The sequence below is a fragment of the Balaenoptera musculus genome, chromosome 4 (assembly GCF_009873245.2).
Source record: "Balaenoptera musculus isolate JJ_BM4_2016_0621 chromosome 4, mBalMus1.pri.v3, whole genome shotgun sequence".
Taxonomy (NCBI): domain Eukaryota; kingdom Metazoa; phylum Chordata; class Mammalia; order Artiodactyla; family Balaenopteridae; genus Balaenoptera; species Balaenoptera musculus.
The window spans coordinates 63,885,805-63,905,690 of NC_045788.1; the positions used below are offsets into that span (position 1 = coordinate 63,885,805).

General features: G+C 39.8%; 1 protein-coding gene across 8 annotated transcripts in view; it reads right to left on the minus strand.

Moving 5' to 3' along the window:
• TBCCD1 (TBCC domain containing 1) overlaps positions 1–14,251 on the minus strand; it is a 20,988-nt gene extending 6,737 nt beyond the window's left edge. Inside the window, exons 1-8 of one of the 8 annotated variants that reach the window (XM_036851407.1) lie at positions 14,162–14,225; positions 13,375–13,484; positions 12,290–12,396; positions 11,506–11,884; positions 7,168–7,323; positions 3,811–4,177; positions 1,820–2,006; positions 1,180–1,677 (exon numbers count right to left, since the gene is read on the minus strand). In XM_036851407.1, coding sequence (XP_036707302.1) covers positions 1,180–1,677; positions 1,820–2,006; positions 3,811–4,177; positions 7,168–7,323; positions 11,506–11,841 — 1,544 coding nt within the window. In that variant the 5' untranslated portion in view covers positions 11,842–11,884; positions 12,290–12,396; positions 13,375–13,484; positions 14,162–14,225. The other 7 variants (XM_036851409.1, XM_036851411.1, XM_036851412.1 and 4 more) reach the window with 7 other exon arrangements.
• Between the last annotated feature and the right edge of the window lie 5,635 nt (positions 14,252–19,886).

Genomic DNA, 19,886 nt, shown 5'->3' on the forward strand with positions numbered 1-19,886 from the left:
GACTTCCCTCTTTCAGATCTAAGCAGAGGATCTTCATATATGCCAATCACATTTTTTAATCTGCCATAGCATCTAATAAAGTGGTTTGCATATTGTAGGCATTCTATAAATGTTCCCGAATAAATGAAATGGCTTTCATTCCATTGTTCAAAACCCTTTTATGGCTCCTATTACTTAATTCCACTTAAATCTAACCTTTATTGCCTGATATTCAAGATTCTACATAATCTGGCTCCATCTACCCATCCAAGTTTAAATATCATTATCCATATCCAGAATCTTGTTTCAGCAACTGATTTCCAGGATACCTGAAGTCTGCTTCTGCTTCCACATCTGCTCCTCTAGTGCTGTTAAAAGTATTCTGCCCAACCCTCACTTCTCCAAACTCTGCTCATTTTTCAAGGTCCAACACAAATTCTATTTTCTCCATAAATCTCTGACCACCCACACTGATGTTTTCTGAATCTTTACATATGGTTTATATATAGCGTGTCCCTGGCTTCCAGAGTTCAGAGATCAAAACCCTTGAAATAAAATTTTGTGGTGGAATAATAAACTATAACCATCTACTATCACAAGCATGTTATTAAAAATAAAATATTTTAGTACCCCCAAAGTAAAAAGTAATTTCAGAATAAAAGACAGTATTCTAAATTGACTAAATTTAGCATTATTTTAAAACTGTATTTATTTTTCACATTTTACCATGGATTAGGAAAACTCTGACAAAAACTGGCATTAGTCCATGGACCAGCATGGACTAGGAGTCCACCCTTGCAAGTCTGCCTGTGGAGTGGTGGAGCCAGGAAACCTGTATTTTCAACAAGCTCTTTGCATGATCCTGATGCACAATGCAGTTTGAGAACCACTAGTATAGTGCAGAGAAGTAAATTAAAAACTAAAACCAATCCATTTATGATTGACCTTATATATGATCTTTCATTCATTTAAGTCTTATATCTGTCAGTTAAACTTAAGCTACTTAAAAGAAAGGAGTCTAATACTTGAGTATCCACTTGCTCCCATCCCCCAACCAAACTGTGCCTGGAATACTGACTTTAGTGAAAGATACACTATGTCTTTTTGATTTCTTTAGCACAATTATAAACATGTGCAGATTAATTTGCTTTCCCATGGAGTTTTACGTAAGACAAATTACTACTTTTAGAAAACACTCACTTTGTCAAACGAGCCTCCTTCACAGTTTTCTGCCAGGTCTGTATCTTTTTCTCTCTTTGGCCCAGTGCTTTCTGATATGCAGATGGAAGACCCCCAGGTATCTCTGTTGTGTCCCCTTCCATTTCAAAGGGAATAATAAACACATAGAATTCACACGGTGCTAAGAGTCGGAAGACACTTGTGCTGCTGTTCTCTCTGCACACAATCATGGGATTATCCCAATAGTTAGGCACTGTAGCAAGGCCAGTCCTGGCCATGTGGTCCTCCAGCATTGGGTAATGGGTATGAAAGGGGGCAAAAGTTACTCTCTGGTTCCCAGAGAGAATAAGTGGGCGTGTAGGCGTCAGAATGTGAAAGATGCAACCTGTTGTAGAAGAGATGGACAGACGATGGCAAACAGCAATGACTTTAACATTGTCACAACTGTGGAGGTGAAGAGCAGTCTGTACAGGGCCCAGGATGAAGGTGCTATTCCTGCACTTCTCAATTGTCACAGATCTGAAAAATGAGGTAAATTCCTCTGAATAAGAATATGATAAAAAATATCTGACTACAATATTATTCTCTGATGGCAAATAAAGGGACAAATCCTGGTCCAAAGAAAACGTCACAACATCAAAACACTATGAGGACTGCTTACCGTAAGGGAGACAGCAGATATACAAAAGTCTCGTTGCAACGATGAATCTTTACATGTGCCCCCACCAGAGTATCTGAGCTCTTGGCCAATGTCTGCTTGTAAACCTGGCTCATCACCACCAGGCGGTGCATCCTAGGGGCCACGTGAGTATTACAAGCAATCTTAGCTCTTTTGGTCGTCCCTTCAACTATTTAAGAAAAATATAAATAAATGAGATTGTTTCAAAGAAAAACAATCAACCATACGAGGTTACACATGTCTACATGTATACATGTCTAAAATTAGACCCATGTGAGGTTTAAAAAAATGTTAGATTTGGGTGTTGGGTATGCTATATTATTCTCTGTGCTTTTCTGTATATTTGCAATATTTCAAATTTTTTTGTTTTAAAAAAAAAGGTTAAACCTACAATCCATTCAACATTGCCTATAGATCTAAGATTTTTTCATATCTACCCTTTAACTTAAGTAATGTGCCTAAGGCCATATGGCTAGTAAGTAGCAGAGCTGGCCCAACTCAAATAGTATCTTCTCCAACCAGCCTTAATTTATCATCACAACTCTTAAATAATCTCTTTAAATTGCCATAATACTAATTCTGAACCCCTCCTAAGTTACTTACCACATCATTCCATGAATTGTATTTGAGTTCACGTCTTTACTCCCAGGATCATTACTAACTGAGAGCACATCTTCCTGTCGAACATGGTGCCTTAAACACAAACTCACCCTCAAGAAATCTGTGCAGGCTGACCTCCTAACACAGTCCCACCATTACATCATTGCCTTCTCAGACTGTACTTCCCAGAAAACCATCAGGATACCCTTGTAAAGAAAATTGGCCAAATGTGGAGAGGTCACATAGTATGCTATTCTTCTTTTAAAACAATTCTTATTTTTTCCTTTTATTAGAAAAGTAATATATGGCTACTGTAGAAAAATTTTAAATACTAGTAGTAAAACAAGATAAAAATTATTTGTAATCCTACTATCTAACATGTTTTTGTATAATCCTAAAAGGTCAGCTGTCCTTTTTCCTCCAGTGCCTACCTTAACAACATTTAAAAACTTACTTATATTCTTTTACCAACATCAAGAATTATGTAGTATCTCCTGTATATTTGTAGGAGCCTTACATATCTGAGAATCTGAGCTCACGCTAGAGCAATAGCTTGGTTGCATATAAAATACTTGGATCACTGTAGATGTTGCTCAGCCATTTTCTGGTTTTCAGAATTATAAACATTTGATACGAAACTGATTTTTTTTTTTACATTTGCACGGAAACTATTTTTTCTTTACCTTTGAAACTCAGAGATTGTGGAAGTATATTCTAGTTTTTTCCCATTAATTTTCCTTGGCCTTAATACAGGTACCTACTTCTCTTTAAACTTCTATCTGGGCCCCTCTTCTCTTAAAACTTATACTTGGGCCCGAAGAAGTCATACAGTACCTGAACCTGTCCCTTTAGCCATCACTGGACTGTATCAGGAATAGATACATTTGCAACCAAAGCGTAATTCTCTCTACTATGAATTTAAATTTCCAATTTAGAAATAGCTAGTCTGCTTGTGTCTGTGTAGCTAAAAAAGAGCCTCAACTTTACACCAACTCTATGAGGTTGGAACTATGGAATGGCCAGTTTCTGGTAAGGTGCATAGAAAATAGGAAAGCTTCAAGCAAATGAGCATATGAGAGTGAGAAGGGAAAAAGAGTCAGAAAAGAGAAGAGCAGAGCAAAGAAAAGGACCGACCGAAGTTGGAGTTTCTACTAACTGCAACCAAAATAACCTGGACTAATAAATCAACTCTCTCAGACTGTGGCAGCCTTGAGAAAAAGTCATATACAAAAGAGATGTTCCCTTTTTCTGTTTTATAGTAGCAATATTTTTTAGGTCTTCCACAAAAGACATGTGATCATTAATACACCAGAAAACACTAGGTTCCTTAACCTGTCATTCAATTTAATATAGATTAAAATATTAATAAATACCTTGGTGAGCCCAAGCCAATTTCTTCCCAGACTTGAGGCAAGCAGATGTACCAAATGGATTCCCAGTTAAACAGGCTCTCAACCAGGCTTCCAGCTTGTAGAAAGAAAAGGCCTTAGAGGTCTTTGAGAAGCCACTTTCTGCATGCAGTGGTTGCCACAGTGCAAGTTCATAAAGTGGATATATCTTCCTGGCTCCACTTACTGTACCTTCAATAAGAAAGCTGAGTGCTACAACAGCTTCTCGAGAGACTATACTACTATGGGTTGAATGAAATGATGCAGTGAGTTGTTCTGGATCTACAAGCAGTTCAAGGAGATCTGACAGATGATCACAGACAAAAGCTTGGTGACTGTAATCATTCCAGTTCTAAAAAATATCAAAAGAAAGCACTTTTAACAGAACAATGAGATTGAAACTCATTGTTTCAACAGAACAGTAAGACCTGAGACTTTTATATTTTAATTATTTTGTATTTATACTTTGCCTCATCCTCCCAAAAGCATTTAAAGTGGCTATATAAACCTTATAAAGATTTTCTGTGCACGTAATAGGTATAAACAGATTCTCTCTCTACCTTAGATAATTCAGAAGTAATACTAGTAGCTAACCCTCAGTGTGTGCCAAGCACTGTTATACAAAATTTAACATATTTAAAACTAGCAACAGTCTTAGGATAGATGCTATTACCATGCCCATTCTACAGATGAAGAAATGGAGACACAAAAAGGTTAAGAAACTTGCCCAAGGTCACACCGCTAGTATTAAATAGTCTAAAAGTTTCAGATCAAACATAAAAATAACAGCCTCAGACATTCATTTCATGAAGCACTAGGTTTCTTTTTAATTTACCTTCTCAAATTACAGAGGGAATTTCAAAATCTAATGAAACAAGGCAACTGATCTTACAGTAACCAGATTTAAGAGAAGTTATAACCTTGGGGGCTTCCCTGGTGGCGCAGTGGTTAAGAATCCGCCTGCCAATGCAGGGGACATGGGTTCGAGCCCTGGTCCGGGAAGATCCCACATGCCGTGAAGCAACTAAGCCCGTGCATCACAACTACTGAGCCTGCGCTCTAGAGCCCGTGAGCCACAACTACTGAGCCTGCGTGCTGCAACTACTGAAGCCCATGTGCCTAGAGCCTGTGCTCCGCAATAAGAGAAGCCACCACAATGAGAAGCCCACGCACAGCAATGAAGAGTAGCCCCCGCTCGCCGCAACTAGAGAAAGCCTGCGCGCAGCGACGAGACCCAACGCAGCCAAAAATAAATATAAATAAAATAAATAAATTAAAAAAAAAAGAGAAGTTATAACCTTGGGAATAAGCTTTGAGTTGGCAGACGTACCAATAACTTGGCTTATTCATTTGACAGATATGTGATATGAGCAGTGTTAAGTGATGAATTATGCAAACTAAATAAGACATAGTTCCTGTCCTCAAGGAATTCAGCAACTATGTAGTGAAATGACAATATAAACAAATAACTATAACACAATGGGATGAGACCTATAGCAGAGATCTGTAAGATGTTCTATGAGCATGAAAAGAACAAAGAACTCCATTTGGGGAAAACAAATCTTAGTGGAGCGCTGTTTGAATAGATTCTTGATTGATGCCGGTAGTTATGCAAACAGATCAGGGGAAAAAGCATTCTAGGCCTAGGGAACAGCAACCAAAGGCCCATAGGAGTAAAATCACCTGCTGTGTTCAGAGAAATGGAAGTTCTGGGTGGGGTGTAGGTGGGTGCAGGGAGCATGCTGGTAAGTGGCAGGTAAAGGTAAAATGGTAGGCAGGGACCATTCACGAAAGGCTCTGTATGAAATACTAAGATATCTGGACTTTATTTTGTATGCCAGAGACAAAATAAACTATTTCGTAAATAGCTATACCATTTTTCTCTTTAATAAACTCTCATCTGGACGCCAAAGAGCATTTCAAAGCAGAGCTGTCCACAGCCTCACCTGCTCTTCCTCCCTCTTGCTGCATCTCCCTCCCCCACGGTAAGTAGGCCTAAGAAGCCTCCAAACAGTACAAGATGAAAACAACAGTGACAATGAGAATTCACTGATGGAGTTCTGACAGGAGATGGATACAACGGATCTGTATTTTAGAAAGTCCAGTGTAGTAGGTGGGCTATAGATTAAAAGCAGGGTGACCAAGTAGGATGTAATTATAGAAATCAAAGCAAAAAAAGAAAAGAAAAATGACATTAGGGCCTATATAGCGGAAGAAGAAGGATAATTTTTTTTTGGCTGCACCTTGAGGCTTGCAGGATCTTAGTTCCCTGACCGGGGATCGAACCCAGGTCCCCGGCAGTGACAGCACCGAGTCCCAAACACTGGACCGCCAGGGAATTCCCAAAAAAAGGACAAAATTTTAAAGAGTTATTTTGAAGGCAGAATCAGTAAGACTTGACAACTAACTAGGTATGGGTGGTGATAGAGAGAGCATGGGTGGCTGGTGGTAACTTTCACTGGAACGGGGAATACAAGATAATTCAAGTGAAGGGAGATTCTACTGTAGGGACATACAGTCATCTCCCAAGCTGAAGTACAGGGAGACCGCATCAGAACTGGAACTGGAAAGCCATCTTGAACCTGGTTCTCTCTCAGGTCTCTCTGCATGTTTGTTCCATTCTCTTCTTTTTCGCAGAGTTGCTAATCCCTCATAACTCCAGGTCACTCACAGATGTGGTAGCTATTCTGGTCCCAATGCCACATGAGCTACCAGCAAATACCTGTCACCAACTGGGTAATTTCTTCAATCCCTGGGGTACTGATTGGGCCAGATCATCATTTCAAATCAGACCAATTTCAAATACATACCTAGGAATGGGTTATGCTAGTCAAGTGTCCATCCCTGGTCCAGTCAGTTGCTGGGAGAGGTCATGCAATAGCACAAACTAAAGTCACCATATACTGGTGCTTACGATACAACAAGTCTCGTGCTATATATTACTGAATTCTCACAGCCATTCAGAAATAGGCATTATCATCTCCATTTAGAGAAAAGAAGCCAAGCTAGAGAAGTTAACTGAGTTGCCTACAATCATGCAAAATCAAATTCATTAACATTTGCAAAAATGGGAATGCTAGTAAGAGAAGAGTGAACGATTTGCCTGAAAATTATCTAAGTGATTTTTGTGTCGTTGAAGGAACTGAAATCAGTTCTCTATCTTGATTAAGACTGCACATATTGATTTTGTTTTATAATTAGGAAAAGAAAGAAAAAACAAAACAAATCAAGCCAACAAATCTCTGGCTTATATAAGTAATTCAAAGCAATTTTTAATGAAGGCAAACTGTCTCCCTCACAAATTGTCCCTTTCAGAGAAAGAGATCATAATTTAAACAGTACCTTATTATGACAACTGGATTTTTCAGTCAGGTCAGGAGACTGAGATCTGTGTCTGGGACTAGGCCACTCTTCTCCAATCAAAGATGTCCTCAGGGAGACCTTGTTTAACTGTTGTATATATAAGAAGAGCAGAAACTGTAGGGTGTCCACTGAAAGCTGTCCAAGAAGAAAATAAATGATGAACACATGTCTTAAAACAACATCAACCACTATTAGATATAGTAACTAAGTAGACATAGTAAAAGAAATTCACAACCGTGTGCTGATCCTAAGAAGACAAATGTGGAAATGTTGCTAGCATTGGATATGTATGTCTCTGATACCCAGATGTAGGAGTTTCTAAAACTAATTAAACTGGAGTCACTTACTTTCTCAGAAAGCTATGTAGCATCTATGGCCATAGTCATTCTCTCCCAAAACTGATGAAGTGGAAAGGATGAAGTACATACTTTTTTAAAGTATATTATTTCAGAAGTTTAAAATTACAGTTAAAAAAAAAACCTTAGTAATCTGAATGAACAAATAGATGAAAGAAAGGAAGAAGGAAATTTAATCAAGACACAGAGGTTAGTTTAACCTGATCACAAACTTATCAAGAAAGTTCAGGATATCAGTGCAACACCTGAAATTGTACGTAATTTTTTGGTGTATATGCATTTTGTGGGGGAGTAGGCCTCAGGTTCTCATCAAATTCTTAAAAGGGTGTTTGACTTAAAAGAAAAATACTACTGGTCTGCCAGATGTTAAGTTATTTCTTGTTTGAAGAAGGGTGTGGTTTGAAGCTCAGGATTTGAAGCTCATGATTATCCTCATATACCCATTCCCATACACATACAAGAGAGGCAAAAAAGTGAAGTAATACATCTGGGACTACAGCTATATTCACCCTGACTCCCAACATGGCTAAAAATCAGTATGCCTAGGGAACTTAAAAACATGGACTCTCAGGATCACCTAAACCTACCAATTCAATCAGCTGTCAGTGTGGAACCTCATGAATCTATATATTTAAAAAAATTTTTACTTTCTTAATTAAACTTTTTGAGGTAACTGCAGTTTCACATGCAGCTGCAAGAACAGAGAGATCCCATGTACTTTTTATCCAGTTTCCCATCTTGTAAAACTATCATACAACAGCACAGCCAGGGTATTGACACGGATACAGTCAGGGTACAGAACACTTCCATCCACGCAAGGTTCCTTCATGTTGCCCTTTTATAGTCTTTTATTCATGTGGCAGTCCAACACAGAGCATCTGGTTGGACAAGTCTCTAGGCTGCTGTCATCTAAGCAATGACTCAGGGATCTAGCCATCTTCTGTCTTTTGGAGCCACTGTTATACTAGTGGCTCCACTTCCCACCCTACCTCACCCCTTCTTTAGCCTCTAACCACTTATCTGTTCTCTATCTCCATAATTTTGTCATTTCAAGAATGTTACATAAATGGGATCATATAGTATGTCACCTCTTGGGATTGACTTTTTTCACTCAACGTAATTCCCTGATTTTATACATACTTCTATTTAACAATTATTTGTTATATTATCATTATTCCTTCATATACCTGCCTCTCCATGAGACTGTAAGATCTTTCTCTTTTTCATTTTTATATTCCTAGTAACTAGCATAGAAACTAGTACATAGTAAGCACTCAAAAAAATTGGAGCTTCTTGAAGGTTTTATTCATCTCTGTATATACAGCACCCACTACTGTACCTAGCACATAGTAGGCACTCAATAAATGTTTAATTAATGAAAACTATAATGCCCTTCTCCTCCTGGTTGCTTGCCAAACTTTTTTTCAATCTCCAAAACCTTGTTTAGATATTACACCATGTGGTAGAGACGGGCTAGATGCTAACGAAATGCCTTTCCTTCCTGAGCACACAATTAGATGGCATTTCCCAGCCTCCTTTGAAGTTACATATGGCATAACTGGGTTAGTCAATGGAATGTGGGTGGGTTTACATATACCGCTTTTAAGCCTCCCGAAAACTATCCCAAAGAAATGGAAGTGAAGGACTCAGGCCCTAGTGGGAATGGCTGTGGCAAACTGTATTTTATTTGCAATTGTTCACTTCCTCATCCTCCAAGAGGCTTACACGGTCCTTCCCATGGCCATGGGATTTCCCTGCCTCCTGTGAGGTAGTTTACCTCCCATCTTATTAATTTCAGGCATGGACATGTGACAAAGCTTTTGGCCAATGGAACAAAAGTAGTTGTAGTTTATGTCACATCTGAGCAAAAGTTTTAAGAGGCATCAAGACTTTTCTCCTGTTCTGTTGCTCTTCCCTTCTATCCCAAGAATAGACATGACCTACACAGAAGCTGTTTCTTCAGCCTGAGTCTCCAAATGGGCAGACACATAGAGCCACAGCCTGGAAAAGAGCCATAGCTAAGGTGCAGCCTAAATGTAAAATAAGCAAGAAATAAACCTTAGTTACTGTAAGCCACTGAAATTTCATTTTTGTTTGCTTTTAACCTAGTATAACAGTGGCTCCAAAAGACAGAAGATGGCTAGATCCCTGAGTCATTGCTTAGATGACAGCAGCCTAGAGACTCATCCAACCAGATGCCCTATGTTGGACTGCTACATGAATAAGAAATAAACTGTTATTGCACCAAGCCACTAAAATGCTGGGATCACCTGTTACTGTAATAGCCTACCCTGATTAATATACTTTTTCTGTGAAGTCTTTCCTTATCACCAGAATTAATCATTCTCTTCTCTATTCTATTTCTGTACTTTATGCATACTTTTATTGTACATTCCATACGATTAAATAGCACTTTTTAAACTATGGTCGATTTACAATATTGTGTTAGCTTCAGGTGTACAGCAAAGTGACTAGGTTATACATATATACATATGTAATATATCTATATTCTTTTTTTTTGATTCTTTTCCATTATAGTGTATTACAAGATATTGAATATAGTTCCCTGTGCTATACAGCAGATCCTTGTTGTTTATCTATCTTATATATGGTAGTTTGCATCTGTTAACCCCATACTCCTAAATTATCACTCCCCCTCTTCCCCTTTGGTAACCACAAGTTTGTTTTCTATGTCTGTGAGTCTGTTTCGGTTTTGTAAATAAGTTCATTTGTACTATTTTTTAGATCCACATATAAGAGATATCATATAATATTTGTCTTTCTCTGTCTTACTTCACTTAGTATGATCATCTTTAGGTCCATCCATGTTGCTGCAAATGGCATTATTTCATTCTTTTTTATGGCTGAGTAATATTCCATTATATATATATACATACATATATATATCACATATATATATCAAAATATATCACATCTTCTTTATCCATTCATCTGTTAATGGACACTTAGGTTGCTTCCATGTCTTGGCTATTGTAAATACGCTGCTGTGAACATTGGGGTGCATTCATCTTTTCAAATTAGAGTTTTCTTTGGATATATGCCCAGGAGTAGGATTGCAGGATCATATGGTAGCTTTATTTTTAGTTTTTTAAGGAACCTCCATACTGTTTTCCATAGTGGCTGCACCAATTTACATTCCCGCCAGCAGTGTAGGACGGTAACCTCTTCTCTACACCCTCTCCAGCATTTATTATTTGTAGACTTTTTGATGATAGCCATTCTGAACAGTGTGAGGTAATACCTCAACGTGGGTTTCTTTTTTATTGGAGCATAGTTGATTTACACTGTTGTGTTAGTTTCTGCTGTACAACACAGTGAATCAGTTATACATATACATATATCCACTCTTTTTTAGATTCTTTTCCCATATAGGTCGTTACAGAGTACTGAGTAGAGTTCAGTGTGTGGTTTTGATTTGCACTTCTCTAATAATTAGCGATGTTGAGCATCTTTTCATGTGCCTGTTAGCCATCTGTATGTCTTCTTTGGAGAAATGTCTATTAAATAGCACTTTTTTACACACCAGCTTCTCCTACTAGTCTATGAGCTCCATGAGGTCAGAGCTGCTGTTCGAATCATCTTTAAATCTCAGCATATAGCAGACGCTCACTTAAAAAGAGTCAGGTGCTCGGACTGTAACATGTCAGCAGTTCATAAACACTCATGTACCTCAACAGTTTTAATGTCAATGAAAATATTTCCCTCTTCCAATTACAGGGCTTCTATAACATTACTGCTTTAAAAATAAGTGAATAAGGATTGCTAAGTAAGGACTAATTCACTAAATATTGCCAAACTGGAACTGCTAAAACTTAAATGGTGCTTTGGCATCACATGGTCATTAAAACCTTACTGCACACTGTACAGCTAGTACAAAAATTTTAAATAGTTTATTTCCCAAAGTAATTAAACACACATACATGTACACATAAATCCATACCTGATTTCTTTGCTTTTCGACTTCATCCTCAGACATGCAGTTGGACAGAATCTCAGACCATTCCAGGCGCTCCTTCGGTGTCTTCACTGCAAGACTATCAAATATTTCAAAGTAAAGCCATGCCAGATCCTTAGCCAACTGCAGCTTTCCACACGCAATGTGCCTCCATGTAGACCAGGACAGGCGCGGGTAACCTCCCTCTGTGGCCCGGGTTCGCACATAGGTGGATATCTTCCTGAGATAGTGAAGACTGAACTTGGATGGAGGGGGGACCTGCAAGGCGCCCACTATAAAGGGTTCTGCTTTCACCCAGAGGAGAACTCCGGACTGATCCATATTATCTCTAAGGACATCTGTGTGAAAAGGCTTCTTTGCATACCTAGGAAACAAAGTTTCTTCACAAACTAATTTGAAATAAAACTCATTTACACATTTTCTTGTAAGGTGACCCCTCCCTTAACTGTTTTTAAATGTACTATGTCAATTTAAAAAGTGGATCTAGTTCATCAAACAAAAGCAGAATAGATTTTTGGTCAGATCTCATTATAATCTATTTGAGCAAGAAAAATATTGTGATAAAACAAAACTATCTCACTTGAGTTGTTCGAAGTGGTTGTTCTAGGAAGAGTGTGTAAACGCATGAGGTATGAGATAGATGCCTGCTCAGGACAAAGAAAAGAAGAAATGGGAAAGAGCCATCCTATCACCATCAGAAATCTTGCTCTATCCTGAGGGGACACACTAGTCAAAATAAGGGAATAAAATTCAAAGTCCAATCACTTACACATAGAGGATGACCGATTAAAGATCTGGACGTGTTAGCTGACCATATGAGCTCAATATGAAGCACTAGCACAGGGTGGCAGACAAGAATGCTCAGGTAAATGTAGGCTGCAAAAATAGATCAAGGAAAGTCAAAGCATCTTTAGTCTCTATAACAGTGAACCTGCTCTGGCATATTCTACTGTCCTTAGTTCAGATGCAATATTTTTAGATTTTGTTTGTTCATTGTTTGTTATAACAACAATACATGATTTTTATGAAATATTTGTTAAATATCTAAAAATATAAGGGGAGGAAATCATCCACAGTCCCACCACCAAAGGGAAACTAGTTAATATTTTACTGTACTTCCTTCCTGTCTTTTTTTCTACACAGGTTAGATATTAGTTTTTGAATTGTCATAGTTGTGATAATACTATGTATTCTGTATTATTTTGTAATACAATTTTGTCTTATTTTAAAAGCTTAATAGCACTCTAAATAAATGTACCCCAGTTTATTCAACTGTTCTATTTTCAGACATTTTGTAGGTTTAAGATTTTTCACAAAAACAAGATAGGCAAAATATTGATCATTGTTGAAGCTGGATGATGAATACATGGGGGTTCACTTACCTATTCTACTTTTGTGTGTGTTAAAATTTTCCACTAAAAAAAGTTTAAATGTTTTCACTTTTATAAATAATGCTATAATTACCATCTTTCTGCATATTTTCTGCATTATGATTAATTCCCAGAGAAAATTTTCAGATGTGCATTTGTGAAATGAAGTAACTGAGATTTCTGAAGCTCCTGACATAACCATTGCTTTCCAAAATGATTATATCAAATTGTTCCACCAATTTGATTATATCAAACTGTTTTATTGCTATTATGTTTTGCATTTGACTTTAAGAAAATTGTGCTTCTTTTGGGAATTCTCTGTTCAAAAAGTAATTGACATCAATTGAGTGCTTACTATGTGCCAGGTAGTATTCTAAGTATTTCATGTTCTTCACCTTTCATCTGGACAACCACCTGGAGATACATATGATTATCCCCATTTCCAGATGAGAAAACTGAGGCTTAGAAAAGTTAAGGGACTTACCCAAAGTCACATACTTGAGTTGGCAGAGCCCTGGATTAGAATTCAGGTCTGTCTGACTTGAGAACTGTGTTACTTACAAATGTATTTTAGGAACCCAGTTTTGGGAGAATCTGGAAAATAGGAGTGAATCCAGAAGAGAATTACCAGAATGACTGGCCTCAAATGGAAGGCCACCTAAGGACCAGGTGTAGGATCATGGAAGCATAAACCCAAAAGAAGGGTGTGAGAGGGTAGATGGCAGCTGTCTTCCAAATTGGGAATGGCTTAGCGTCCCCCTGAGTAACACCAGACAATGAAAGTTCTATGAGGAAGATCTTAGTCCGCTCCAAAGTGAAAATAGGCTGCTCTGTGATATACTGACCCCTGTCCCTGAAGTTAGCAATCAAAAGCCAGAACCTGGGGATGAACCCTCTATTCTAACCACGAAACTAGAGAGGGCTAAATTCGTAAACATAAACTGGGGCTCCTTCCCTCTTCAAAAGCTCCCCTGGGATGCGCTGGGATTCGGCTTATTCAGGCAGGGGGACCGGCGTGAGGCCCAAGGCGGTCCTACCGAGGCTTCGCCGCCACCTCGTCCGCTCTCTGGGGGTAGGACGCGGTCCAGGATGGGACTCTGGGTGGGCCGCACGAGCGCGCCCCGATCGCACTTCGGGAACCGAGAAGCCCCAGCTGATAGAGTCCGTAGAGGACCCAAGACCTGGCGAGCGCGAAGGCGGCCTCCCCAGCCCGAGCCCGAAGCGTGACGGACTCCTCCCTCCTTCCCCGGCGCCGGCCCGCGCGCGGTTACCTGCGAAGATAGGGGCCACCCGGCCGCACCTCCCAGCGCGCAGCCGCGCCTCGCCCGCCAGACCGGCCCGCGCCCGCCGCTCACCCACTGCGCAAGCGCAAGGCCTCGCACCACCGAGAGCTGGAGGACAACGTTGCTAGAGCGACCCGGTACTTCTTCCGCGGTTTGGGAAACAGTTGGCTGAGGTTGAGGGTTTTTGATGCTGGAACGTGGAGCCAGACCCGGCCGCTCTGTGGTGTCGCGCCTTTCTACTCAGGGTATTAGGAAGTTTTCCATTGCTCCACAGAGCCACTAGCTGCTGGTAAGGTCAGCACGCTTTAATCAGTAACAATAATGATAATGACAGTTTACATTTATAGAATGCTTACTGTGGGCTGGGCACCGATTAAAGAAAGCACCTTTACGTATCTTATCTCAGTCTTCCTAAGAGCCCTCTAAGTTAAGTACATTTGTTTTACTGATGAGGGCTTAGAGAGGTGAAAGTAACACAGAGACCGAGCTAAGACACAAACCCAGGCTGTCTGAAGCGAGAGCCACCAGGGTTAGCTCCTTAACTGTTAGCCTCCATGTCACCGCCTTCAGGAAGCTTTTTTGGATTTCACCCAGCATAGGAACATCACTCCTTCCTCTAAAACTCCATTTTATGATTTTTGGTCATGTCCTGCTTTCTTTTTTTTTTTTTTAATTTTTTAATTTAATTTAATTTATTATTTTATACAGCAGGTTCTTATTAGTCATCAATTTTATACACATCAGTGTATACATGTCAATCGCAATCGCCCAATTCATCACACCACCACCCGCAGCCCCCCGCAGCTTTCCCCCCTTGGTGTCCATACGTTTGTTTTCTACATCTGTGTCTCAATTTCTGCCCTGCAAACCGGTTCACCTGTACCATTTTTCTAGATTCCACATATATGCGTTAATATACGATATTTGTTTTTCTCTTTCTGACTTACTTCACTCTGTATGACAGTCTCTAGATCCATCCACGTCTCAACAAATGACCCAATTTCGTTCCTTTTTATGGCTGAGTAATATTCCATTGTATATATGTACCACTTCTTTATCCATTCATCTGTCGATGGGCATTTAGGTTGCTTCCATGACCTGGCTATTGTAAATAGTGCTGCAATGAACATTGGGGTGCATGTGTCTTTTTTTTTTTTTTTTAATGTCTGAAACATTTATATTAACATATTTCCATACATATTTCCATACAAATACAAATATAAGATTTTTAGAAATTTCATGTAATGTCTGAAACATTTATATTAACATATTTCCATACAAATAACCCAATGAAAGTTTAGTATTAGTTGTTTTGTTTGTTTGTTTTTTTATATAGCAGGTTCTTATTAGGCATCAATTTTATACACATCAGTGTATACATGTCAATCCCAATCGCCCAATTCAGCACACCACCACCCGCAGCCCCCCGCAGCTTCCCCCCTTGGTGTCCATACGTTTGTTTTCTACATCTGTGTCTCAATTTCTGCCCTGCAAACCGGTTCACCTGTACCATTTTTCTAGATTCCACATATATGCGTTAATATACAATATTTGTTTTTCTCTTTCTGACTTACTTCACTCTGTATGAGTCTCTAGATCCATCCACGTCTCAACAAATGACCCAATTTCGTTCCTTTTTATGGCTGAGTAATATTCCATTGTATATATGTACCACTTCTTCTTTATCCATTCATCTGTCGATGGGCATTTAGGTTGCTTCCATGACCTGGCTATTGTAAATAGTGCTGCAATGAACATTGGGGTGCATGTGTCTTTTTGAATTATGGTTTTCTCTGGGTATATGCCCAGTAGTGGGATTGCTGGGTCATATGGTAATTCTATTTTTAGTTTTTTAAGGAACCTCCATACTGTTCTCCATAGTGGCTGTATCAATTTACATTCCCACCAACAGTGCAAGAGGGTTCCCTTTTCTGCACACCCTCTCCAGCATTTGTTGTTTGTACGTTTTCTGATGATGCCCATTCTAACTGGTATGAGGTGATACCTCACTGTAGTTTTGATTTGCATTTCTCTAATAATTAGTGATGTTGAGCAGCTTTTCATGTGCTTCTTGGCCATCTGTATGTCTTCTTTGGAGAAATGTCTATTTAGCTCTTCTGCCCATTTTTGGATTGGGTTGTTTGTTTTTTTTTTGTTTTTTTAAAAATTATTTATTTATTTATTTATTAATGGCTGTGTTGGGTCTTCGTTTCTGTGCGAGGGCTTTCTCTAGTTGCGGCAAGTGGGGGCCACTCTTCATCGCGGTGCGCGGGCCTCTCACTATCGCGGCCTCTCTTGTTGTGGAGCACAGGCTCCAGACGCGCAGGCTCAGTAGTTGTGGCACACGGGCTTAATTGCTCCGTGGCATGTGGGATCCTCCCAGACCAGGGCTCGAACCCATGTCCCCTGCATTGGCAGGCGGACTCTCAACCACTGCGCCACCAGGGAAGCCCTTGTTTTTTTAATATTGAGCTGCATGAGCTGTTTATATATTTTGGAGATTAATCCTTTGTCCGTTGATTCGTTTGCAAATATTTTCTCCCATTCTGAGGGTTGTCTTTTCGTCCTGTTTATGGTTTCCTTTGCTGTGCAAAAGCTTTTAAGTTTCACTAGGTTCCATTTGTTTATTTTTGTTTTTATTTCCATTACTCTAGGAGGTGGATCAAAAAAGATCTTGCTGTGATTTATGTCAAAGAGTGTTCTTCCTATGTTTTCCTCTAAGAGTTTATAGTGTCTGGTCTTACATTTAGGTCTCCAAACCATTTTGAGTTTATTTTTGTATATGGTGTTAGGAAGTGTTCTAATTTCATTCTTTTACATGTAGCTGTCCAGTTTTCCCAGCACCACTTATTGAAGAGACTGTCTTTTCTCCATTGTATATCCTTGCCTCCTTTGTCATAGATTAGTTGACCATAGGTGTGTGGGTTTATCTCTGGGCTTTCTATCTTGTTCCATTGATCTATGTTTCTGTTTTTGTGCCAGTACCATATTGTCTTGATTACTGTAGCTTTGTAGTATAGTCTGAAGTCAGGGAGTCTGATTCCTCCAGCTCCGTTTTTTTCCCTCAAGACTGCTTTGGCTATTCGGGGTCTTTTGTGTCTCCATACAAATTTTAAGATTTTTTGTTCTAGTTCCATAAAAAATGCCATTGGTAATTTGATAGGGATTGCATTGAATCTGTAGATTGCTTTGGGTAGTAGAGTCATTTTCACAATATTGATTCTTCCAATCCAAGAACATGGTATATCTCCATCTGTTGGTATCATCTTTAATTTCTTTCATCAGTGTCTTATAGTTTTCTGCATACAGGTCTTTTGTCTCCCTAGGTAGGTTTATTCCTAGGTATTTTATTCTTTTTGTTGCAATGGTTAATGGGAGTGTTTCCATAATTTCTCTTTCAGATTTTTCATCTTTAGTGTATAGGAATGCAAGAGATTTCTGTGCATTAACTTTGTATCCTGCAACTTTGCCAAATTCATTGATTAGCTCTAGTAGTTTTCTGGTAGCATCTTTAGGATTCTCTATGTATAGTATCATGTCATCTGCAAACAGTGACTGTTTTACTTCTTCTTTTCCAATTTGTATTCCTTTTATTTCTTTTTCTTCTCTGATTGCCATGGGTAGGACTTCCAAAACTATGTTGAATAATAATGGTGAGAGTGGACATCCTTGTCTTGTTCCTGATCTCAGAGGAAAGGTGATTTCCTGCTTTCTTAGTTCGTTTTTGGCCTCTCTAGGTGTGGGAGGTACAAAGGTAAATAAGACTATAAAATGCAATTTAGTTCCTCTTTTATGTGGCCTCTCTCCCCTAGTAGGCATCTTCCTGAAAGCAGTAACCTGATCTACCTCTTACCTCTGTACTGTGTCTGGCACAGTGCTAGGCACTAGGATTACAGCAGTGAACAAAACAGATAAGGTTCTTGCTTTCTTGGAGTGTATATTTTAATAGGGAGAATAGATAATACATTAGGAAAATAAAATAGAATAATTTCAGATGTTAGTAAGTGCTATGAAATTTGGGGAAGGGGTGAGTGCTGAATCTGAGCTGAGGCCTGAAGAATAAGAAGCCAGCACACGAAGATCACAGTCGAAGCGACTTTGTCTCTGTCACAAGCTCTGTTCTAAGTTGCTGTTCTAGACAGCTGTGAACAAAACAGTCCAGATTCATGCTTTCATGAAAGTGGCATTCCAGTGTGTGTGAGTGTGGGGGGCAGGGATGGAAATAATAAAATAGCACACTGTAAGAATAGAGACTCAGTAGGGGCTAATTTTGATTGGTTGGTCAGGGAAGTCTTCTATGAGGTGGTGAATTTAAGCTGTTATCTGAGTTTAAAAAGGAGTCACCATGTTAGGATCTGAGGAAAGAGCGTTTCAGGCAGAGAACAGCTAGAACAAACGCCCTAGGCGGGAATGAGCTTGGCGTATTCAAAAAAGAGAAAAGAAACCACTTTTATTGGAACGCGGTAAGGAGTATACTAGGTGAGGGTACAGATCATATAAGATTTTTGTTCTTTTTCCCCAGCTTTATTGAGAAATAATGTTTCTATCAGCTAGTATAAAGACTTGGGATCTTATTAAAAGTGCAATGAAAAGCCATTCGAGGCTTTTAAGCAGACAAATTATATGATCTGACATGTTTGTAAAAAATCATGGCAGGGGGAAGGGACGGGGTGAAAAAAAGATACTAAGATATTACGAGTGGAGGCAGGGAGACCAGTTAGGAAGCCCTTGCCAGGTGGGAGATGATGTGACTTAGCCCGGAGAGGTAGTGGAGATGTAGAATAGTGGACAGATTCAAGATACGGTTTAAAGGTAAAGATTTGGATAGGGGATACAGGAGAGAATCAAGGAAGACACCTAAAGTTTTGTAGTGAACAACTAGGTGGTTCAATTACTGAAATGAGCAAAAATTGGGGGAGGGGGGGAGGATCCGCTCTCTTCTTAACTGTAATATTTGTTATTCTTTGCGTGCCTACTATGTGCCAGACGCTGTGCTAGACGGTTTACAGATTTTCTCCTACTAAAATTTCACAACACTACCAGTAAATGCTTTGCCTCAGGTTTGTAGATAAAGCAGCTTAGTCTCAGACTGGGAGCGGTGAGGGAGCATGTTCTCACCGCTAGGAAGTGGTGGAAGCTGAATCCGAACCTAAGTCTGCTTCCAGGGCCACTCCTCATCAGGCCTCTTCTTTGCGAAACCGAGACAATTTTCTCCTGGGTTTGTTAGAAGATAAAATATGATCTAAGCTGTGCATCAGCCGTACTGTTGGCGTGGAGTCATTGTCCCCGCCCATTTCGCCCGCGTCCTTCCTCCCCGGCGTACAGCACCTAGCTCTATATGAATGAAATTCCGAGACTCGTAACCAAGATAAAACCTCCCTCCCGCAATTGGTCAGTGCTGGAGGAGGAGCCCCGTGATTGGTGGAGAGTCCAAGGAGGCGGGCGGAGGGAAACTTTGTGTACCGCGATGCCGGCTCTTGGAACCCTTTCCCCACCACCAATCTTTACGTAATTTCCTGTGACTCGCAGGTGCCGGGGCTGAGCGGATTCCTGCGGCGGCACGATTCTCTGACGTTTCCCCTTCTAATTGGCCGGGAGCTGCGGCTGTAGTTCCGAAGCCTAACTGGCCGGCCTCACCGCCTCGGAGGTGAAGTGTACTGCGCTGATTGGCTGTGAGGCGCCGGCCGCGTGTGATGTCCCGAGCAGCGATTGG